Source organism: Rasamsonia emersonii (assembly GCF_000968595.1).
Source record: "Rasamsonia emersonii CBS 393.64 chromosome Unknown ctg1118621762214, whole genome shotgun sequence".
In the NCBI taxonomy this organism is placed as follows: domain Eukaryota; kingdom Fungi; phylum Ascomycota; class Eurotiomycetes; order Eurotiales; family Trichocomaceae; genus Rasamsonia; species Rasamsonia emersonii.
This window is the reverse complement of record NW_013562605.1, coordinates 68,030-87,277: the sequence shown is the minus strand read 5'-3', so window position 1 is coordinate 87,277 and position 19,248 is coordinate 68,030. Positions and strand designations below refer to the sequence as shown.

Below are 19,248 nucleotides of genomic sequence, written 5' to 3'. Positions count from 1 at the left end.
ATGGCCTCTTGTAGAGTACACTCTTGATTTCATCGATTATTCATTATATAGAACTGTCTGTCAGCACTTTACTCACGTATGCGTGTACATCCATGTTCTACATGTATTCTTGGCGTGCTCGAGACCAAAATCTCTCGAGGGATCGAAGACGGTGGGATGCTCATATGTCGTTATACTGGACCTTCATGGTTGTGAGAGCTCACCTTGTGACCTTCCCATTAATTGCCAAATAATTCTTACAGGAATAATGAATGGACGGTGTCTGCTGACCGTATTTACTCACGCCCTGCAGGGTATGACGTAGCCACCGTCACACCGGAAACGCGGAGTCGAACTCCATTAACTCTGTTCGCTTTGCTAGTTAACTATACTGAAGCATGCTTGGGCAACCATTGGTTCTCAATTACTTAGATCGTACGTATTCTCTCCCACCCTGGTCAGATCAGCCTTATTATTAATTAACAAATGTCAGGTTTCCCCGCCTATTCGAGTTTGTCCATCCAGGTGTGATCGACACTAATCAACGTGCGTGCATACTAGTATACATAGCTAATCCGTGGTTTGCACAAATAACAGATGTGTCCTACATTGAGACTAGCTCATGCACAGCTTTCGTCGCACTCTCCGCATTGTTAAGTCCAGCCAGTCTAGACTCGGTCCCAAGTCAGTTGTTGGCGAGAATACAGTCGTCCCAGGCTCAAGGAACTCGACAACTCACCTGCAGTGTCGCTCCATTATAAATAGCAAGCAAATCCCCCCGCAGTTCTTGTTCCGTTCTTTCCGCTCGGCGAACAGCGTGGTCCAGCCTCAATTACGAGATTGGAGAGTGATAAGACCTGCAGTACGAGCACTTCCCGGTGTTGAGAAATACTACCACGCGCAGGAACTTGAAACAACCAACATGGCTACGGCCACTACGATCAAGCTGTCCACCACGGACACAGGTGTTCTCAGTACAGGCGTGAGGGCAGACTCTGCCGAGGTTGCCAGCCAGGTTTTGCAAGAGGATCTGCAAAAGCATCATATCTACTTCAATGTAGAAAGATTCCATAGTAAGCCGGGCTCTTCATTTCTAGAATATCTTTGGATCCTTCATCGAATAATTTAACAATTACTAGATCACATAGTACACCATGTACTGTCCCTCTATGCCCTTGGAGCGTCACCAGAGGCTATCAGGACTGCCTACGAGCGTGGCAGCAGTTACCAGAGACCAGTCTTCCCCGTCGACGAGGGTGTTGTCAACACAATAATCGAGAAACACCAGTTCCAAGATTATCTAGGAAAGGAGGAACACTACCCAAATTTTCTGGTGTTTTTCCAACGGGAAATTGATGAAAAAGGGGTGGAAGCTGTGGTGAATGAGCATCTGTTTGCTGGAGACGACCATGCCGAGGATATGCTGGTCAGGCTGTTTGCAGGTACGCTGCTGATATTTTATTCGGCTTGTCGTGTCGTTAACAGAGACCTGCCTGATCAGGCTTTCTCCATCCGCTGATACACCTCGGATTTGGCATCGAGTTCAATCAGCCGGCGATTGTGGCGGAGGCTCTTGCCCAGACTGCTACGCACGACCGTTGGATCGGAGATTATCTGCTGCCAGCAGAAAGGTCTTCCGCAGGAATCGGATCACGAGGAACGAAGACGCTTGTGCAGCTCCTCGACGAACTCCGCCAGGACAGCACAATTGCACAATCTGTGCACTGGTCCGATGGCAATAAGATCAGAGACGGTGTTATGAAGAGAGCCCCTAATGAGATGGTCAAATATGCAAGTCAATACACCGTTTCTGCGGACCAGCTGGAGGAAAAGCTAGCGGAGATGATCAATACTGTTGGTTAGTGACATCAACCCCTAGGGCCTGCATGGAAAACATGAATTTGACTCGTGCTGTGATACAGTTTACTACACCACAACGGCCCAACATCCCCCCAAAGAAATCAAGTTTGACTTTTTCCTCATGCACTGTGTCACTTCCTCAATTTTCTACTCGGCATTCTTCTCGCGTCCCTGGATCAATTTGCGCACCAAGATCCGTCTCCTTGAATGGAAGGGTCGCATGGATCTCGCCATGTACGTCTCCCGCGGCGTACCCAAGCTGCTCCTGGACGAGGTCACGAATTACCCGATCACAAGAGATTGGAATGAGATATTCCATAGCAGCGTCGTGCATCCCCAAGATGACGGACATGTGGTGAAAATGGTACGAGCCGTTGCGAACGGAGAAAGGGTCTGCAGGCCGTTCGAGGGCCAAGGGAAGGAGAAGGGATTCGTGATCCAAGGAGACATGTGGCTGAAAATTGGGAACATGAGTATGTGACGAAGGCCCTTCCCATCACCACACAACCATAGGCTGGCCGGTAAGGTGCTGACAAGGAGCAGTTATCGACTCAGTATCCGGCCCTGGTCGAATGTGGGTTCGCTCGACAGGATTTGATGAAGCATGGACGGAGTTTCAAGATCGGCCTCATCTGTGAGGTTATTAATTATTGAATAATATAACAGATAGTTAGGAGTATGCTCAATGCTGGTCATTGTGAAGCAGGATCAAATGGGATGCTGCAGTGAATTACATGATGTAATTGTGAGACCAATGTGATGACTGCAAAATTGCACATTATGTATGCATTTTATAGAATGACACATTATTATGTACTCTATGGTCTTTCAAGTCGAGATCAACAAATTGCGACTTCGTTATCAGGCATGCTGCAGGGCTTGGTAGAAGAAACGAGAATCGCCAGACGACTGAAAAGGAAAGTTTGCTCTGTTTGACACGATGTCACGTGGTGATAGCCGAGGGGATGGCTTGCCGCTGGTTGCCGCCTTCGAGCTTGGAGTCTCGACTTAAGGAGTTCGCCAACCAGCTTCACATGTCGACTCCAACGACGCTTGGAGACGTCTAAAACGGCGGATATTTGTCGTCATTCATCGTATACAGCTTCCACAGCTACGATGGGGAACTCTTCTGGTGACGACCGTTCCAGCGAGCAGAAAACCGGGGCCAACAGCCCCTCCGCGCGTCCCGAAACGTCGCCGCGGTCATGGCTTGATGAGGAGAACCCATTTATTGCCTTTCGTCGCTACGCCGACGAGCAGATCTCATCTATGCTTCAGTCAGTGATGGGTCTGCCTTCTATCGTGGCTCCGCCTTTTCCGGATAGATGGCTGGGCTTTGCCGACGAGCACAACCATTATAGACAGAGGAGAAACGGAGATGACGCCGATTCGAACGCGAACTCCGAGAGGGACGGTCGATCAACCGATTCCAACGGCAACAATACAGTTTACGACCCATGGTGGGGTGGACGCAGGTGGTCAGACTGGGATGACTTTGACCGGTGGCGCTTCTATACTCGACGACCGTTCGGTTTCTTTGGCTTCGACTCCTTCTTTGACGACCATTTCCCCTTCGGCTTTGGCCCCTTCCACTCGTTCCATCCCTTCTTTTCGGACAGCTTCTTCAGCAGAGAGGGCACCCATGCGTGGCCGATTCCTTATATCTTGTTTAGCCCTTACTCCCCTCTGCACCTTGAGCGCTCGCGCGAGAAGGACCGGCACAGAGGCATCTTTTCATCACTCTTCTCTTCTTTAAAGTCTACTGGCGAGACAGATCGATCCGAACCCCGGTGGCGGGATGCTTTTGAGGATCTCTTGCGAATTGAGAATGGCCAGCCCATGCTGGACCGGAGTCCAGACTCTGACAGCAGAAAGGAGACGGGCAATGAGTGGTTGCGGGGGCTTATCCAGAGAGGTAGTCTGGGCAGTGGCTGGAAGTTGATCGGGGGGCCGGAAGACAGCTCTCTTTCCAGCATCGTTTTGGAGAGGACTACACGGCGCGACAATGACAAATCCTCGACAGCCGAGTCGTCTGCTTCGAATACCGGCGATAAGAAACACGCGGAGTCAGAGAAAGCAGACGCGGCGACAGAACTCGATCTGTACGACCGATTCCTTCAAGACATCTTCGATACGCATGAACGCGAATACTCCCGAGCCTTCTCAGACAGTCCTCTCATGCGAATGTTGTACGACGAGAGGAAGCGTCACCTCGAAGAATGGGAGGAGAGGAGACGGCAGTGGGAGAAGCACTTCAGAGAGAGCGAATCTAGCTGGAACAAGAATGACACTCGTAACTCTGAGAGTGATGTTCCGGATACAAAACCGCAGTCTGGAGACGTCAAGGACTCAGAGCCTTCCATCATCTCAACGTTGACAACGAGAGAACGAAGGACATTGCCTGACGGGTCGGTGCAGACGAAGATTGTCAAGACCAAGCGCTTCTCCGATGGCCGTGAGGAAAGCGACGAGTCTGTGGAAGTTGTCAATCCTCCTGCCAAACAGACGCAACGGGCGTCTGATAGCAACAAGGCGTCAGACGGCAATCAAGATAAATCTAATGGAGGCTGGTTCTGGAAAGGTTGAACCGATGCCTTATTAATGATACAGCTATGAAATGCACCTAACGAATTTCCTTCTTACTCATTCCGCTACCGTTATATGTTGCTCACTTTCCTCCTTCACCCCACTCTTCCCTTCCCGTTCTCGTTGAGAGCATATCAGCAACATATTAGCGTTCTCAGCGTTGGTATTTTGCAGAATCTGTCCTCATCCTCATCCTCATCCTCGTCCTCATTCCTCTTTACCCTCTTCGCCCTTCCCCCCTTTTTTTCTGTTCCTTTTCCTACCATCTATCTAAGGGGCCATCTGCATATGTATATTTTAAGATACCTACCTAGTCTTCTCCTCTCTTGTTCTCTTTTTAGTGTATAGCTTAATATCAATTTCTTTCTAGCAAAAACAATAAATGATGTGTAAAATATCCATCTATCTATCGATCGATCTCCAATCACCATGAAGTCGAATAATACGTAAATACGTAAATGTAAAATACGACTTGCGGGCGAGAATGAGAGAGAGGAAATTTTTTTCTTCCCCTAACTGAGGAAAAATACCATGTCATTATATCACATCACAAACATAAGATTAAGCACATTAAACTCCACCACCCTCTTTCCAGCCCTTCTTGTTTGCTTTTTTTTCCTCTTGTTCATTTCATCATCACCGACACGCTGTGTGGTGTCTACATTGTGGATGGATTCTGGAGTCCTTGAGATTTTCTTTTGTTTTGTTTTGTTTGGTTCTAGGCTAGCATGATGACAGGAAGAGGAAATCGAGATGTGATAGATAGATAGATAGGTGGGAGGGTTAGTAGAGAGGCTGGTTTTCTCTATGATTTGCAGCTACTTGCTCTCAGACTCCTTCTGGACTGGGGCTGCTGCCGCCGCCCGACCCTGGCCCCATTGTAGCGGCCGGACCCTCATGAACTCATCCAGGACCTCGTCAGTGATCGCTGCTCGGCGCTCCTGGTAAGCCTTAACGAACTCCTGCAGTTTCGCAATGCACTTCTTCTTCAGCTCTCCGGTGAGAATCTCGCCTTTCATGTAGCCCGTGCGGATCTGCTCGAGTTCCTCGTCATCCTCGGAGAAGAAGCTGAGGTACTGGAAAGGGACATCCACGTCGGGGTTGCCACCATACTTGCGGTGCTCTTCTATCGTGTCGCGACCGCCGGAGAAGGCGTATTTGTTAATCTTCTTTTCACTGTAGAGCAAGAGAAGCCAAGTCAGTGGTGATCTCTAGGAAGAATCAGACAGGAGCCTATTCATACATTTGCTTGGGAGTGTCAGTCATAAAGATAGCGCTCGTGTCAATGGACGAGCTCATCTTCGAGCCGGGACCCTGAAGTGCTGGGAAAAACTTGGCGTGAATCAAAGCGGGCTTAGGATACCCCAGACGCGGTGCGACGTCACGGCAAACCCGGAAGTAGGGATCCTGGTCGATGGCGCACGGGATTAGAGAGGGAATCTTTGCGTTCTTCTTCTGATCTGGTCCAAAGATGTGAGGGAAGGTGGTCGCGAAGGCCGTCGCAGACTGCACAGCCACGAAGTGGGATTTGCCGATGTTATCACTGTCAAACAACAGAGTCAGAATCTATCTAGCTCGACCAGGTTGTCCTGGAAACAGTACCTCTCATTGAAGCCAAATACAGCCTTGCTGATGTTGTACGTAATCAGACGAGAGATCTTAACGACATTCTCGTAAAAGGCCCCGCCCATGAAATCAAAGTCACTGAACAGGAACGTCTTCTTGGGATCAAATCCCACTGCCAGAATATCCTTCGCATTGTTGCGGGTGAACGTTCGCATCTCCTCGATCGTGTAATTCTTCTTGCCGAAGATGATTTTCTCGTCGTCGGTCATCATAATCACGAGGGGAACATCAAACACATCCTGGAGCCATCTGCGATCTCCGTCAGTCTCTTTCTATTCCCTTGGCCGCAAGCAAAGGGGGACGAACTTGGTGAATGTGAAAGGAACCATATGCCCCAGGTGCATGCTATCGCTGCTAGGCCCTCGGCCCGTGTACAGGAAGAAAGGCTCGCCCTTCTCGTGCCGAGTCAGAATCCAATCGAGGTCGCGGTGGCTGAAGACGAGGCCTCTCCTCAGGAACGGGTGCGGCTTGTGGCCGGTCACCCGCTCAAAGCGCTCAAGGAGTTCCTTCGTGATCAGCTGGGTGCCAAACGTGTCCACCAGACGGTCGTAGTCGATTGCCTTGAGCTTCCCATCGACAATTGCGCCGCTCACGCTCCACGGGTTGATATCCTGCGCCATGTCCACGGGCGGGGCGGCGGCCATGTCGCCGGGGGCGTTGGAAGCGGCCGACTCATCGGTCTTAAGGGCCTGAATTCCCTCTGCGATTTTGGATTTGGTAACCTCGTCCGTGGCCATGGTGAAAGGCAAAAAGGGGGTATCTAGGGACGCGACAAAAGGAAGCTGCACGGAAGAGAGGAGATAGAGTGGGGGAGTAATTTTTGATTCTGCTTGAGTCAGCGGGGAAGGCGATAACGGCGGGGTCGACACCTCAGGCACAAACACTCCATCGCCTGCAATTGCAGGGAATGGAGGACTGGTATCCCTGCCATCATCGAAAGTACTTCAGCCTTGGTGCCATTTTTAGCAGAGACATACGCAATTACTCGACCTGACAGCAGGGAAATGCCTGCAAATTAAAGGAGTGTCTTGTATGGCGAGCAAGGCGGTGAGCTCTGCGGGCCATTCAGGACACGGCAATTGTTGCGTAATCGGTATTCTCGAATCAACCCTAATCCGTCCAGTACAGATACCTACTCCGGAATGCCTATGATGATCACCTTTGGTTAAGGAGGGAAATGCCGGCATTCAACGTTATCTAGAGACTTATCAATTGGTCACTTTATTCTTAGAAGCGCTGTGCTAAAGCGAAGAAATGTGGTTGCTCACTGATCTGGCGAGAAATTCAATGTAGGTTTGTATTTTATATATTTCAAGGTCCAGATATCCACTACTAGCTAATTAGACTATTGTCTGCTTCCACATCTAAAATCGCGATTAACAGCCAAAACAAGCACAAACGTCTTGTTGCAAAAGAAAATCAGTTATCCTTAAACGGCAATCTAAAGACTCTTCAGAGCATGGCAACGCCTTCTTACACTAGAGGATGTAGCATTTCACACGTGAATTTGTGATATGACCATACCGGTATGCTTCAGGCTCGTACTGGTGACCCATGATTAATAGATGGGCGTAACAGAGCATACTATGGCTTCTGTTGGTGGATTGATTACTGGAAGCGAGATCATGGTCTTCAAGTCTTACTGGTGATTGCATCTTAGTTGTATAATTATCACCAGTGCAAACAAATAAACCTCATTTTAGCCAGGATTTGGAAGGCAATGGATTTTTACATCTGCTTTTTGACATCATTCTTATGACGAAAGAATGTTTTTTATTTTTTTTTGTTGCAAGTAGTATATACCTATAATACCCACGTGGTCGGCAGATTTCGGCTAGGAGTCAGGCCAGTTTGAACTCATTGCCAGGAAATTGCTTATCACAGAGAGTCTATTTATTGTCCAACGTACCTTCGTCTGTCGAGACGCATATCTGAGTAGCCACAGCGACCTGGACTCTGAGACCACTGTGTTGGTTTACGGTATTGCTTTCTGGTTGAACGTGTTTAATGTTGCCTTTGATATCCCAGAAGATAAGAACCAACAGGTTACAATTTCAGTTGCTCCAGGCCTGGTCAGACCTGGGCGGATTTTATACAAACAATTTGGAGGCATCTGAAAGAGAACGGAATGTACCATGTTGCCGAAGATGAGTGTCAGTTGGACCAGCTTCCACTGGAGAAGCCTCTCTCGCATTCTGCTTGAGGGTTGGTCAATTTCGTTGACAACTGGAAAGCCTGTTCATAAGAGTGAAACATTTTGGACAATATCTAGGCTTTAATCCACAAGATCTGAGTCGAGTTCAGAATCTTTTAAGCGTCTGTCCCATAAGCTGGAATTATTTGTCATTACTGCCTTCTCGATAGGGTTGCAAGAGATGAGGGTGCTTTGTCCGATAACTGTCTTTGACCGGTCAACAGGGTGGTGTGAGCGAAAACAAACTCTAACGCAGGGCTTCTGGTCATCTGCTTGTCGGAGGCAAACAACATTCTCTCGTCGTTTGCAACCTGCACATGGCAAGGTGACGTTGCAGACCGTCATTCGATAACTGGTCTTCTTTTCGCCAAATCTCTCTATTTCGACTCTTTCAAGCACCCAAAGGTCTCCTGCCGCTGCCTGGGTCTCGTTTGGTGTCATGGAGGCAAACATACCAGAGCACGTTAAGGTGTCATTCAATGGACGGGTGACAGCGGTGGATAAAGCCTCGATGCAATGGAACCACGAGGGTGCCTCCCATGAAAGTCTGTCTGCTGCCTTTCGGCAATGCAGGTGTCATCAGCGTTTGTACAATGTGGAAATTTGACATCTCACAGGGTCACAAGAAGTGGATCTTGCAGGCTTGACGTCTGCAGCATTGAAATCGAGATAGCGGACTCTTCGGGAAGATGCTTATCGCAGATAAACGGGTACACGTGGACAGTCCTACTGATTCATCTAGCGGACACAACGGAGAGGTTATAAACTGACCCTGTGGATGGCACACCAGTCAACCGGAGATAAGAGCCAGTCAGTGGGCAGAGACTGGGGAGACTGAGGATGCAAGGCAGGCACAATGCAGATGCATCTGCAGGAAAGAGTGATGGGAAGACAGATGTGAACCGAGTACGGAAAGGGAAATACAAGTCCAATTTGGAAGGTCAAAGATGAAATTGGGCTGCTGTGATTGGTGGTTGACGTGTCCTTAATACATGAAAGGCCCTTTTCAGCAGCCCAATCGAAACGAATTCCAGGAGCATATGAAACGGTTCTCTAACACCGACAATATTTTAATTCACTGGACCGGGGGAGTAAGCAAATTAACTGGCTTAGTCCTCGGCGAACCGCTGCTGCCGCTTGACTCCCGACTGTGACGTGACTATCTTGGCTCTATCACTAAACCCATGACAGCGCAGCACCCCTATCAGAGATTGGCAACCAGACCGGGAAATAAAACGACCAGAGCTCTGCGCACCGAAGGACGGGACAGGACTTTGATTGTGATTCCGATTACTCGTCTGTTCTCTGTCTTTCATTCCCCTCCGTACTCGAAATCCCGATAAGGACGATAGAGTTGGGCCCACTGTCGGTAACGAGGTTCGTCACGGGGTCTATTCCGTAGTGGAGGTCGAATTAAGCTTGTTCGGAAGGAATCGTTCAGGCAGGGTAACATTGGCCAGCACCACCTCAGCAGTCATAAGATAAGGGAGTTGGGTTGAAGCATACGCAAGCAGGCTGCCTGCCAGCGTCGGCGTTTGCATCCCTCACGACGACATGACGGTTTTATTATCCACCAAGGTGTCGTGTGCACACTGCAAGAAGAACATCTGGTAACTGGAAAGTTGCACGGAGGACGCTGGACGCGGATGAGATAGTGGATTATCTCGATTAAGGTGGGGAACAACGTCTTAGAGGATGCAACCTTGTTCGGTTTTCCCCGCAGGCGATATGGCGTGCCATACTAGACTAAGCTTAGCGGCGTGCAATGTCATGCCGATGAAACGACCAGGGCTGTCTCGACTTCTCACCCAAAGTTTGCCAAACGAGGCATTTGTTCCGCCAGGACGGATGCTCTATGGGGTAGTGCGCACGAAGAGGAAAACACTTCTGGTCGGGAAATCCTTCCAGAGGACTGAGTTGTTCCGGAAAATGGGCGTCAAAGCGGGAACTCCATCACTCCATCCATGGATAGCGACAGGGACTCCCGTGACGAGTCAAGTTGTGTTTCTGCCACGATGGTCGCGACTTAATATTGGACGGCTGCTATCGCATTCATCTGCAAATCACAAATATCGTTAGCGCATCGAAAAAGAGGACGTGTGGAAATAATTTCGGCCCCCAGATTGCGGTAAGTGGCCGACAAGTGGAGGAGTGAGCGGCCCGCTGGTCCGAGGAATGCGACGTCGCTGCAAAGGGAAGCCTTCAACATGCCATTGTAAACGTTTTGCCATCCTCCACAGTGCGTTCTTGCGAATCACCTTGGTCGACATGTCGGAGAAATCCTGCCGTGAGAGATGTAGGTGCCGCATGACGGTGTCTTGCATGGTGGACTCCGTCTCAGGAGGGCACCAAGATCATTGAGGTAGGACTGGGACACGCTTATTCCGAGGGAGATTTCCTGTTCCTGGATGCTTGCATACTGTGGAGCCACCGTACCCAAGGCTCCAGCCCCGACAGTGTTTGGCTGACCGAGATCGGCATCAGATCGACCAGAGAGCTTGGCACCTCGTGCAGACTCGAGCAATGAGCTTGTACCACCCTAATTAACTGTCGAGTGCTGACGGACTGCCGGCTGCAACGCTTGGGCCCGACCACGCGCAAGCTACGTCCGGACGCGAGATAACATTGGCCGTGTGACTCTAACTAGTGATTAACCTTGTTAGCCTTTCCTATGTCGAAATTTAGAAGTGGTCAAGACGCCGGAAGGATGTCATTGATGGCCTTGAATGCGGCGAGGGCGTTGCTTGGTCTAGACCTGGGCTTCTCGTGGCTGCTGCGAGTCACTTCACGCTCGAAAGAATCGTGCCCAGGGAAAGCTGTAGAGTTACATTCGGCAGTCATCAAGCTCTGCTGGAGCTCTTCAGATGACGAAGCTGGCACATCTCGACTGCTGGCGATGGAAGGCAAGCTTTGCGCCGGCTGCCGTTTCCATTCGGCTGACGTGAGATGGTCAGGGGACAGTTCACATCCATCACATTCCAGGCCTCCGTATCATCTCATCGCGTCCGGTTCGCCGATGGGGCCTGTCATGGTGGCACGTCGGTGTGGAGTAAAGGTAGAGCTAAGCTTCATCGTGGTGCAACCCTGATATCTGATTGCTTGCAACAGTCAGTAGGTAGCAGGCACATGTCGAGGAACTTATAAATAAGAGACCTTGCTTTCACTTCACTTGATTCATTCCTCCCCGAGTCAGAAAGCAAGCCTTTCGTCAAGTCTTCTCTCCCTCTTCCATTCCTTTGCCAATAATTCTCTGTCATTCCCTTTTCGATAGCAGGTCTGCCATTCCTTCACACACCATGTCTTCCGTGAAGACCACGCTTTTCGTCTCTGCTTTCTTGTCCTCTTTCAGCGGCGCGCGTGCTGCCTGGGATCTGACCAAGTCCAACATTGCCGTCTACTGGGGTAGGTGGTCTGCTGAGCGAGCAAAGGATGCAGAGCTGACGGGGATCCCAATCAGGTCAGAACTCCATCCAGGCGGGCGGTGGTGGCACGGCTGCCGAGGCGCAGAAGAACCTGGCCTTCTACTGCCAAAGTAAGTGGTACCGTCGTTTCGAGGCACGACAACGCGTAATAATGGCTAACCTCGCCGTTGGTGATGTACAGATACGGACATTGATGTATGATCATCCCACTGAGCACGCGCAATCGATTGGAGTACTCATTATCAATAGGTCTACCCACTCGCCTTCTTGTATGAGTTCAATGGCCCTGGTGGTGCTCCGGTGATCGACTTTGCGAACGCGAGCAACAACTGCACCTACTTCCCGGGCACTGAGCTTTACAACTGCCCGCAGATCGCGTGAGTGCCGAATCTATACCCAAAGTACACTGGAGGACCATCGTGTTGACTAGGGTGGGAAAATCAGAGAGGACATCAAGACCTGCCAGTCTCTGGGAAAGACTATCCTCCTCTCCATCGGAGGCGCCACCTACAGCGAGGGTGGTTTCACCAGCGAGCAAGCCGCCATTGACGCTGCGAACATGATCTGGCAGACCTTTGGACCCGTGGGATCCAACTCGTCGATCAACCGCCCGTTTGGCGACGCGGTGGTTGATGGCTTTGACTTCGACTTTGAGTCCACCGTGTCCAACATGCCTACCTTTGCCAACCAGCTCCGCTCCTTGATGGACCAGGACACGTCCAAGACGTACTACCTGACTGCGGCGCCTCAATGCCCCTACCCCGATGCTGCAGACAACCCCATGCTCGACGGGACCGTCTCCTTTGACGCCATCTGGGTGCAGTTCTACAACAACTACTGCGGACTGCAGTCATTCACTCCCGGCTCCACCACGCAGCAGAACTTCAACTTCGACACCTGGGACACCTGGGCCAAGAACGTCTCCAAGAACCCGAATGTGAAGGTCTACCTCGGTGTTCCTGGTGGGCCCACTGCGGCTGGCTCCGGCTACGAGCCTGTCTCGAGCCTGGCTCCTATCATCCAATACGCCAAGGGCTTCTCCAGCTTCGGTGGCGTCATGATCTGGGACGCCAGTCAGGCCTACGCTAACAGCGGTTTCCTCTCTGGAATCAGATCTGCTCTGAACGGCAGCGCTTCTCGCATCATGCGCTCTGTTGTCCGGCGCCGCTACGTCTAAATCAGCGATCCACTGAGACGAAACCTCTGAGAACCCTGGCGGGATCCGGAAGGAATTCTCGAGGGAGGATGGACTGACAAACAGAGAGCATGGACTGCTCCAATTCCAAATAACAACAAAGTCACATTCCTTTTTGAGTTTTGAACTGACCATAAAAATCGATCCTTTTTTGCTTGACCCATTCTCGGGATCTGCCAGTTATGGTGGAGACCCGGGAAGAGATGGGGAGAGAGGGAGAAATAGAAAGAACACTCTGGGAGAAGTTTTGGGGGAGGTTAACACGACAGGATAGGATGGATATTCTTGTGGTATGTGCATGTCTGTCGTTACCTCGTTATGCCTGACGAATCGCTTGGCTCGATGTGGCTGGTGATTGCCCTGAACTGGAACTCTCGTTTCATGTACATACATTACATTCCATTCTTTCTGTACATAGTTTGGTATGCACATATGAATTTGAATTTTGGTATTGCGTTGGAGCTCTCTCTCCCCTCCCCATAATTTTTTTTTCAACTGCACTTGATGCAGGATGGGTCAGGTATGTAGATCACACGAACATGTGGCTACGTATGTAGGTACTCGGTATGCAGAAGATGATCACCTCACCCGATCAACCTGCACTGCAGAGTTCACATCTGACTCTGACTCGAACTCGAACTCGCTCATTAAGATTGTAGTTGTGGCAGGTATATGTGCACCAAATTCCTTCGATTCCCATGAGGGGGAAATGACCGCGGTTTCTGACCCGATCCGGAGACACAACTTGAATGGAGGATTGATTTTAATACGCAGACTAAAATTAATTAATCACCATGCCTGTTTGTTGAGTCCGTCGCCTAACAGAGTAAAGGAAAGCCAGAGACAGTTTGCAGAAGCCTACAAGAATAACTGGATAGCTACCGACAGCATTATGGCAGGAGCACGAGGAAGTAAGTAACACGGCAGGAATGTAGCAGCCAGGAACGGCTGAAGAACGTTTAACCAGAATAGATGTAAAGATAGACTACCTAATTTACGCTCGTGGTTGTTTTGGCTTGGCGGGTATGAATGCCAGATCCAGATAGTCATACTCGTTTACTTACAACAAACAAAGGAAGGAAGATAAAATTATTTCTGCATAAATCTAGTAGAATAGATGTAGGTGCATACGTGTATCACATAATATAATTTCCTTTTTTTCTTCTGTTGAATCGCACCCGCAAGGATGGATGGATTCCACGTGACTATGCAGGCAAGGGAAAGCAATCTAGGGAGGACACCTAGATAGGTAGCGAAGCATGATAGCTATATAACTCTCTGGGACAAAAGGGATGTCATGACACCTGTTTCATAGTCTATTAATGTTTGTCAGTATACACCTTCCATTCTGTCCGTCGAGGTGGCTGGGTTATCTTTTGGATAGGGCGGGAATGCCCTAACTGATCTAAATTACTAATTACATGAGGTTTGTCAACGACCATCTATTGTCTACCATCTGCCACAGTAAGTAACAGAGATTTCCCATTTCAGGATCAGATCATGATGAATATGTATTTTATTCTATGCATAAGTTGGTTGAATGAAATTTCCAGCGAAACTATGGGATTGAATTGGCACGTTGGAATGAAACATCCAAGAGCTTTTGACCCTACGGTATGTACCCCACATAGACACAACTTCATGACATTTCCCTGTCCTTTTTCTTATACTGACTGTGTCAACATCATTCTTTCTGAGGATCATCCCCTCCCAGGATTCTCCTCCCACCTCTCCACTCCCTCAGGTACCTCCACGACCGCCTCCTTGCACCAGACATGCGCCGCCTTGGCTATCATCTCCTTGTTTAGTCCGACCAGACACCCGCCCTTGACGCACAGGGTCGGCTCCCCAGGGGTCCGGTCCATCAGACGCGCTCCGCAGTTCCAACAGAAGAGGCACTCGAGGATGTTATCCGTGAGGGTCTGGCGCGTGTAGATGCCGATCGCTGGATCGTCCTTTCCAGGAAGTTTTGGATCTGAGATCTCAAATGAAGGGAAGATGACTAATATTCTGTATGCTGATGACGACTGGTGTCGACATTCGGTGCAGTGGCAGATAAAGATCTTGATAGGTTCCGGGAGGGGGGTGGTAAAGCGGATGAGAGAACACTGGCAGCGGCCTTCCATGATGATGGAGTCAGGACAGCACCTCCGACACGTCTAGCACAGTTAGAGAGAAAATCCCAGACAGACGAGTATTCTGATGTAGATTCAGAGAACAATGAGATGACAATAATAATATTGCAGTTGTGTTGCGCATCGCAAGAGGGGTAACGGTTTTAACCCGCACCCCACACATGCGAGGATCAGAATGTTTCCACTGACGAGATGGATTATCTGCGGCTGATAAATTTTGATCCATGTTTTTTTTGTCTTTCTTAATTTCGATTTCATGTAACATTAATAATATTAGGATATAACAATTAAAGTATTCTCATCAGACTTTTAGCGACCCCAACTTCCCTTCTGAAAACAATCCTCAGTTATAACTCCACCATTACTCCCATGAATCCATAATCATGCATTTTCCCATTATGCATACTGCGAAGAAGATTGAATGGAGCCAGCATCTCCGCTGACCACCAACCTCCCCAGTCACACTTCGTAACTCGCACCGTAGGTTGGAAAACACCACAGAGATACAGGATCATGATTCGACAATCGACAGGTTTACTCCGCCTCTTCTTCCTCTTTGTTGGCCGCGAGGTAAAACCGGCCCTTGGGTTCCCCTTCCTTCTCGTGCTCAAGCGTGACCCGGGCAAGATGTGCGAGCAGGTTCTCTATCTGTATGTCTCCCTTGCTTCTCTTCTTCCGACCCAAATTGGCCAACCACTCAACCCTATTCAGGATATAGTACACCAGTGCAATGACAATGGTGACACCAAGGGAGTAACCCCAGATTCGGACAACAGTAACAATGTCCGTCCATCCGTTCCTGGTCTCATGGTATGAGTCCTTAGGCTTCGTCCTCATTGTTTGGTTTGTAAACCAGCCAAACAGACAGAAGATGGTGGCCAAGGCATCAACACCCATAATTGCGCCGACCAACTCCAGCGACGGCCAAGTCTCCGCGCCGCGGGTCACAAAAATCAGCCAGTTTTCGGTCAGGGCCACTTCAAGGAAAAGGACTTCCTGGATGGCACCCCAGTTCTGGATGATGCCTCCAGACGGCAGGAACATCGAGCCACGAATCACCCACGTCGCTGCTGCAAGTAAAATGCCGAGGATGACAGATATAACCCAGATCTTTGGGAGCTGCCATTCAACCGGCCGCATTTCAAACGACGCATTATCATAGGCGACCGCGACAGTGGCCAAATCGGCAAAGAGCGCCAAAAAGACCACCAGATCCGTGCGGATACTCTCATTCAGAATAATCATCGATGTAACCAAATATATTTCCAGGTGCAAGCAGAGCGCAATACGGTACTGGATATAAGCCTTCATGCGATGGAAGATTTGCCGCGCAACCTTGACCGAATCAATAATCGTCGATAAGCCAGGAGCTAGGAAGACAATGTCCGAGGCAGATTGAGCAGCCTCTGAAGCCCCTTCAACCGCAATGCCACAATCGGCCTTCTTTAGCGATGGAGCATCGTTAACCCCATCACCAGTCATCGCGGTTAGATGGCCACGCTCTTGAAGCATCTGAACCACCTGATATTTGTGTTCTGGGTAAACCTCTGCAAACCCGTCGGCCTTCTCTACCAGATCATGGGCCATTGCACCACTGAGTCCGCCATGGATAAGCTTTTCAGAATTATAAACCTTGGTACCCAGCGCAAGCATCTTGCAGGTCTCCTTAGCAATGGCAAGTGCATCACCTGTGAGCATTTTCACACTGATCCCAAGATTCTGAGCCTCTGAGATAGTCTGCGCTGTGTCTTCACGCGGTGGATCAAACATGGGTAGTATACCGAGCAACCTCCAATCTTCACCTTCTTTCTGCACGGCCACCCCTAGAGAGCGGAATCCACGATGTGCAAATTCTTGTGCTTTTTGTTTGTACAATTCCGCAGTTCGTGGCGAGCATTTCGTCAATGTCAGGACCGCTTTAGGGGCGCCTTTGGTGCATGTATATTTGACCCCCTCACAACTGCAAACTGTGACGATTCGTTTGGATACTGGGTCAAATGGAGTAAACTTTTCGGTCTTCCAGCCTCGTCGGAGGATTTCTTTTGCCTTGGGATACATCCGTAGCGAGAGAAGTGTCACTTTGTCGATGGGATCAAGGGCCGAGATATTATGGGACGACGCCAGAACGGCCACGGCCATCATCCAATTGACATCCACACCCTCCGCAACGTAAGGATTCCGAATACTCAATTTGTTGGCGGTAAGGGTTCCAGTCTTATCGGAACACAGGATATCAACGCCCTTTGGTACCAATTAGTAAAGTGATGTGCTTCCGTGAAGGGTTCCACATACGGCCAGGGATTCGATTGCGGTCAGCTTCTGCACAATCGCCTTCTTTTTCGCGAGATAGGCTGCGCCAACAGCCATGGTTGTAGTCGTGACAACTGGAAGACCGACAGGAACTCCAATGATCAGTAACACCAGTGTATAGTGCAGCAACGTCTGCTCTTTTGGACTAGCAATGGGGAGATGTCGATAGAAGCCACCAATCCAGGCAGCGAGAATCCATGCCATGACAAGGATAAGAAGAGACGTTCCGATGTTCTCCATCACGAGCTCGAAGTGTCCCTTCCCCCCAGCGCCAGCAACCATAGTTGCAGTTCGTCCGACAAACGACGTTTTTGCTGTTGTCTGCACGACAGCGTAGGCCTTTCCACGCTTACATGCAGTAGTGTAGTAGATAATGTCACCCATATATCTGTCAACAGCCAGTGATTCTCCCGTAATGGCAGAATGATCGCAGGCCAGGATGGGATACCCTTTGTTTTTGCTTTCCTGTTCTTCCTCACCTCCCTCTTCCTCCTTGCCTTCGCCTTCGCCTTCCTTTTTCTTCTCCCCTTCACCTGGCAGCCTTGCGTCCTCTTCACGTTCTTCCCCACCTTGTTCCTTATTGCTACCTTCCTCTTCTGACGATTCTCCCAAGGCACCTTCTGCTTGCATCCTCTTGAATTCTTCAAAGCCATTTGGATCATCATAGGAGCAGATGACTTTGGCATCCGCGGGAACGACGGTGCCCTCGCTAACAACAATCTGCCAGCATGTTAATCGAAGTGTAACAGTGCCACTAGTGTCCAGGAGAGAGCGCCATACCACATCCCCCGGGACGAGTTCACGGGCAAGAATCTCCTGCTCCTCGCCCTCACGAACGACTGTTGCTCTCATGGCAATATCACCTTTCAGGCTAGAAACGACATCTGCTGCTTGCTTTTCTTGATACCAACCGACGGATGCGTTGAGAAACAAAATACCGATGATAACACCGAAGTCCACCCAATCCCTCAGACCAGCTGAAAGAAGCACAGCCAACTCCATAACTGAAGACGACTGTTAGCAGATAATAAACACAAGAAGACTTTAAGAAAAATCATGGAGAGCCTCACCGTATAAGATAGGACCTTGGAAGTAGGAAAGGAACTTGGCAATTGGGTTCTCCTTTTCAGAGACTAGTTCATTCCACCCCGAACGACGACGTCGATTGAGAACCTCTTGATTCGTGAGGCCTTGTTTGATATCGGTGAGGAGCCAGTCTTCTGGGAACTGCGGTGCCCCTTCTGCTTTCCGTTTACGAACCCATCTCTTTCTCCAGGGGGCATACCATACCCTCCGCATCTCGCCCTCCTGATCCTCTTCAAGTTCGGCCTTCCCAGGCTCTCGGTACACAGAAACATACTTGACAAGTCTCTCATACTCATCCAAATTCGGATCGTTCGCGATGCTGGTCGCCCGTGACATTCGACGTGAGATGCGAGACGAGCGCCGCTGCTCGCGGGACGGCTGCTGTTCCACGTCGTCAGGACGTTGCTCGTCAGAACGTGGCTCAGAAAGCGGCTCGGAACGTGGCTGGCTGTCGGACATGGTGTCTTAGGCCTTTCCTTCAGGGCAGCAGCCGATCTTAGGGGGAAGGGATATTTGTCCTTCCTGCAACCTATATGCAGTTGTACAGGCGCAGAAGGGGGGCGAGAAAGTATTATTTCGGTTGCAAGTTCTCTCTGATCATGCGGGTAGAATGAAAATCAAAGAGGCTTTGGAAGCTGAGGAGAAACGCCGTCATGGCGGCCGCTTGCTGCTTGTGCTCTCGGCCCCTCTCAAGCCAGTGAGAACAACCGAGGAGCACATGCTCGTGTCTGACGGGGTAAACGATGCTTTTGAAGTTCAATCATGATGACGTAGATATAATTAGGATGGGTTCTGCAACGGTTGCTTCTGAGATGAGGGCTGATTGCTTTCAAAAAGATGTAGCTTTGCTCCCAT

At 49.8% G+C, this 19,248-nt stretch overlaps 5 protein-coding genes across 5 annotated transcripts; 3 read left to right on the top strand and 2 right to left on the bottom strand.

Moving 5' to 3' along the window:
• Positions 1–247: 247 nt before the first annotated feature.
• T310_9840 (HypA-like protein) lies at positions 248–4,425 on the top strand (the record flags this gene model as incomplete). The annotated part of the gene is made up of 9 exons (XM_013467731.1): positions 248–293; positions 473–504; positions 599–1,052; positions 1,128–1,421; positions 1,481–1,837; positions 1,902–2,312; positions 2,383–2,473; positions 2,637–2,721; positions 2,797–4,425. The coding sequence occupies 9 exons, from the start codon at positions 248–250 to the stop codon at positions 4,423–4,425; spliced, it is 3,399 nt and encodes a 1,132-aa protein (XP_013323185.1).
• An 818-nt stretch (positions 4,426–5,243) lies between these two features.
• On the bottom strand, positions 5,244–6,788 carry T310_9839 (uncharacterized protein; the record flags this gene model as incomplete). Its single annotated transcript, XM_013467730.1, has 4 exons — positions 5,244–5,601; positions 5,669–5,968; positions 6,028–6,300; positions 6,358–6,788. The coding sequence occupies 4 exons, from the start codon at positions 6,786–6,788 to the stop codon at positions 5,244–5,246; spliced, it is 1,362 nt and encodes a 453-aa protein (XP_013323184.1).
• Positions 6,789–11,541: 4,753 nt separating this feature from the next.
• On the top strand, positions 11,542–12,844 carry T310_9838 (chitinase; the record flags this gene model as incomplete). The annotated part of the gene is made up of 5 exons (XM_013467729.1): positions 11,542–11,647; positions 11,703–11,777; positions 11,849–11,862; positions 11,917–12,044; positions 12,112–12,844. The coding sequence occupies 5 exons, from the start codon at positions 11,542–11,544 to the stop codon at positions 12,842–12,844; spliced, it is 1,056 nt and encodes a 351-aa protein (XP_013323183.1).
• A 200-nt stretch (positions 12,845–13,044) lies between these two features.
• On the top strand, positions 13,045–13,834 carry T310_9837 (uncharacterized protein; the record flags this gene model as incomplete). The annotated part of the gene is made up of 4 exons (XM_013467728.1): positions 13,045–13,152; positions 13,373–13,382; positions 13,420–13,773; positions 13,830–13,834. 4 exons carry the CDS (start codon positions 13,045–13,047, stop codon positions 13,832–13,834), a joined length of 477 nt encoding a protein of 158 aa, XP_013323182.1.
• Positions 13,835–15,531: 1,697 nt separating this feature from the next.
• On the bottom strand, positions 15,532–18,852 carry T310_9836 (Proton-exporting ATPase; the record flags this gene model as incomplete). The annotated part of the gene is made up of 3 exons (XM_013467727.1): positions 15,532–17,238; positions 17,290–18,311; positions 18,378–18,852. The coding sequence occupies 3 exons, from the start codon at positions 18,850–18,852 to the stop codon at positions 15,532–15,534; spliced, it is 3,204 nt and encodes a 1,067-aa protein (XP_013323181.1).
• Positions 18,853–19,248: the final 396 nt, after the last annotated feature.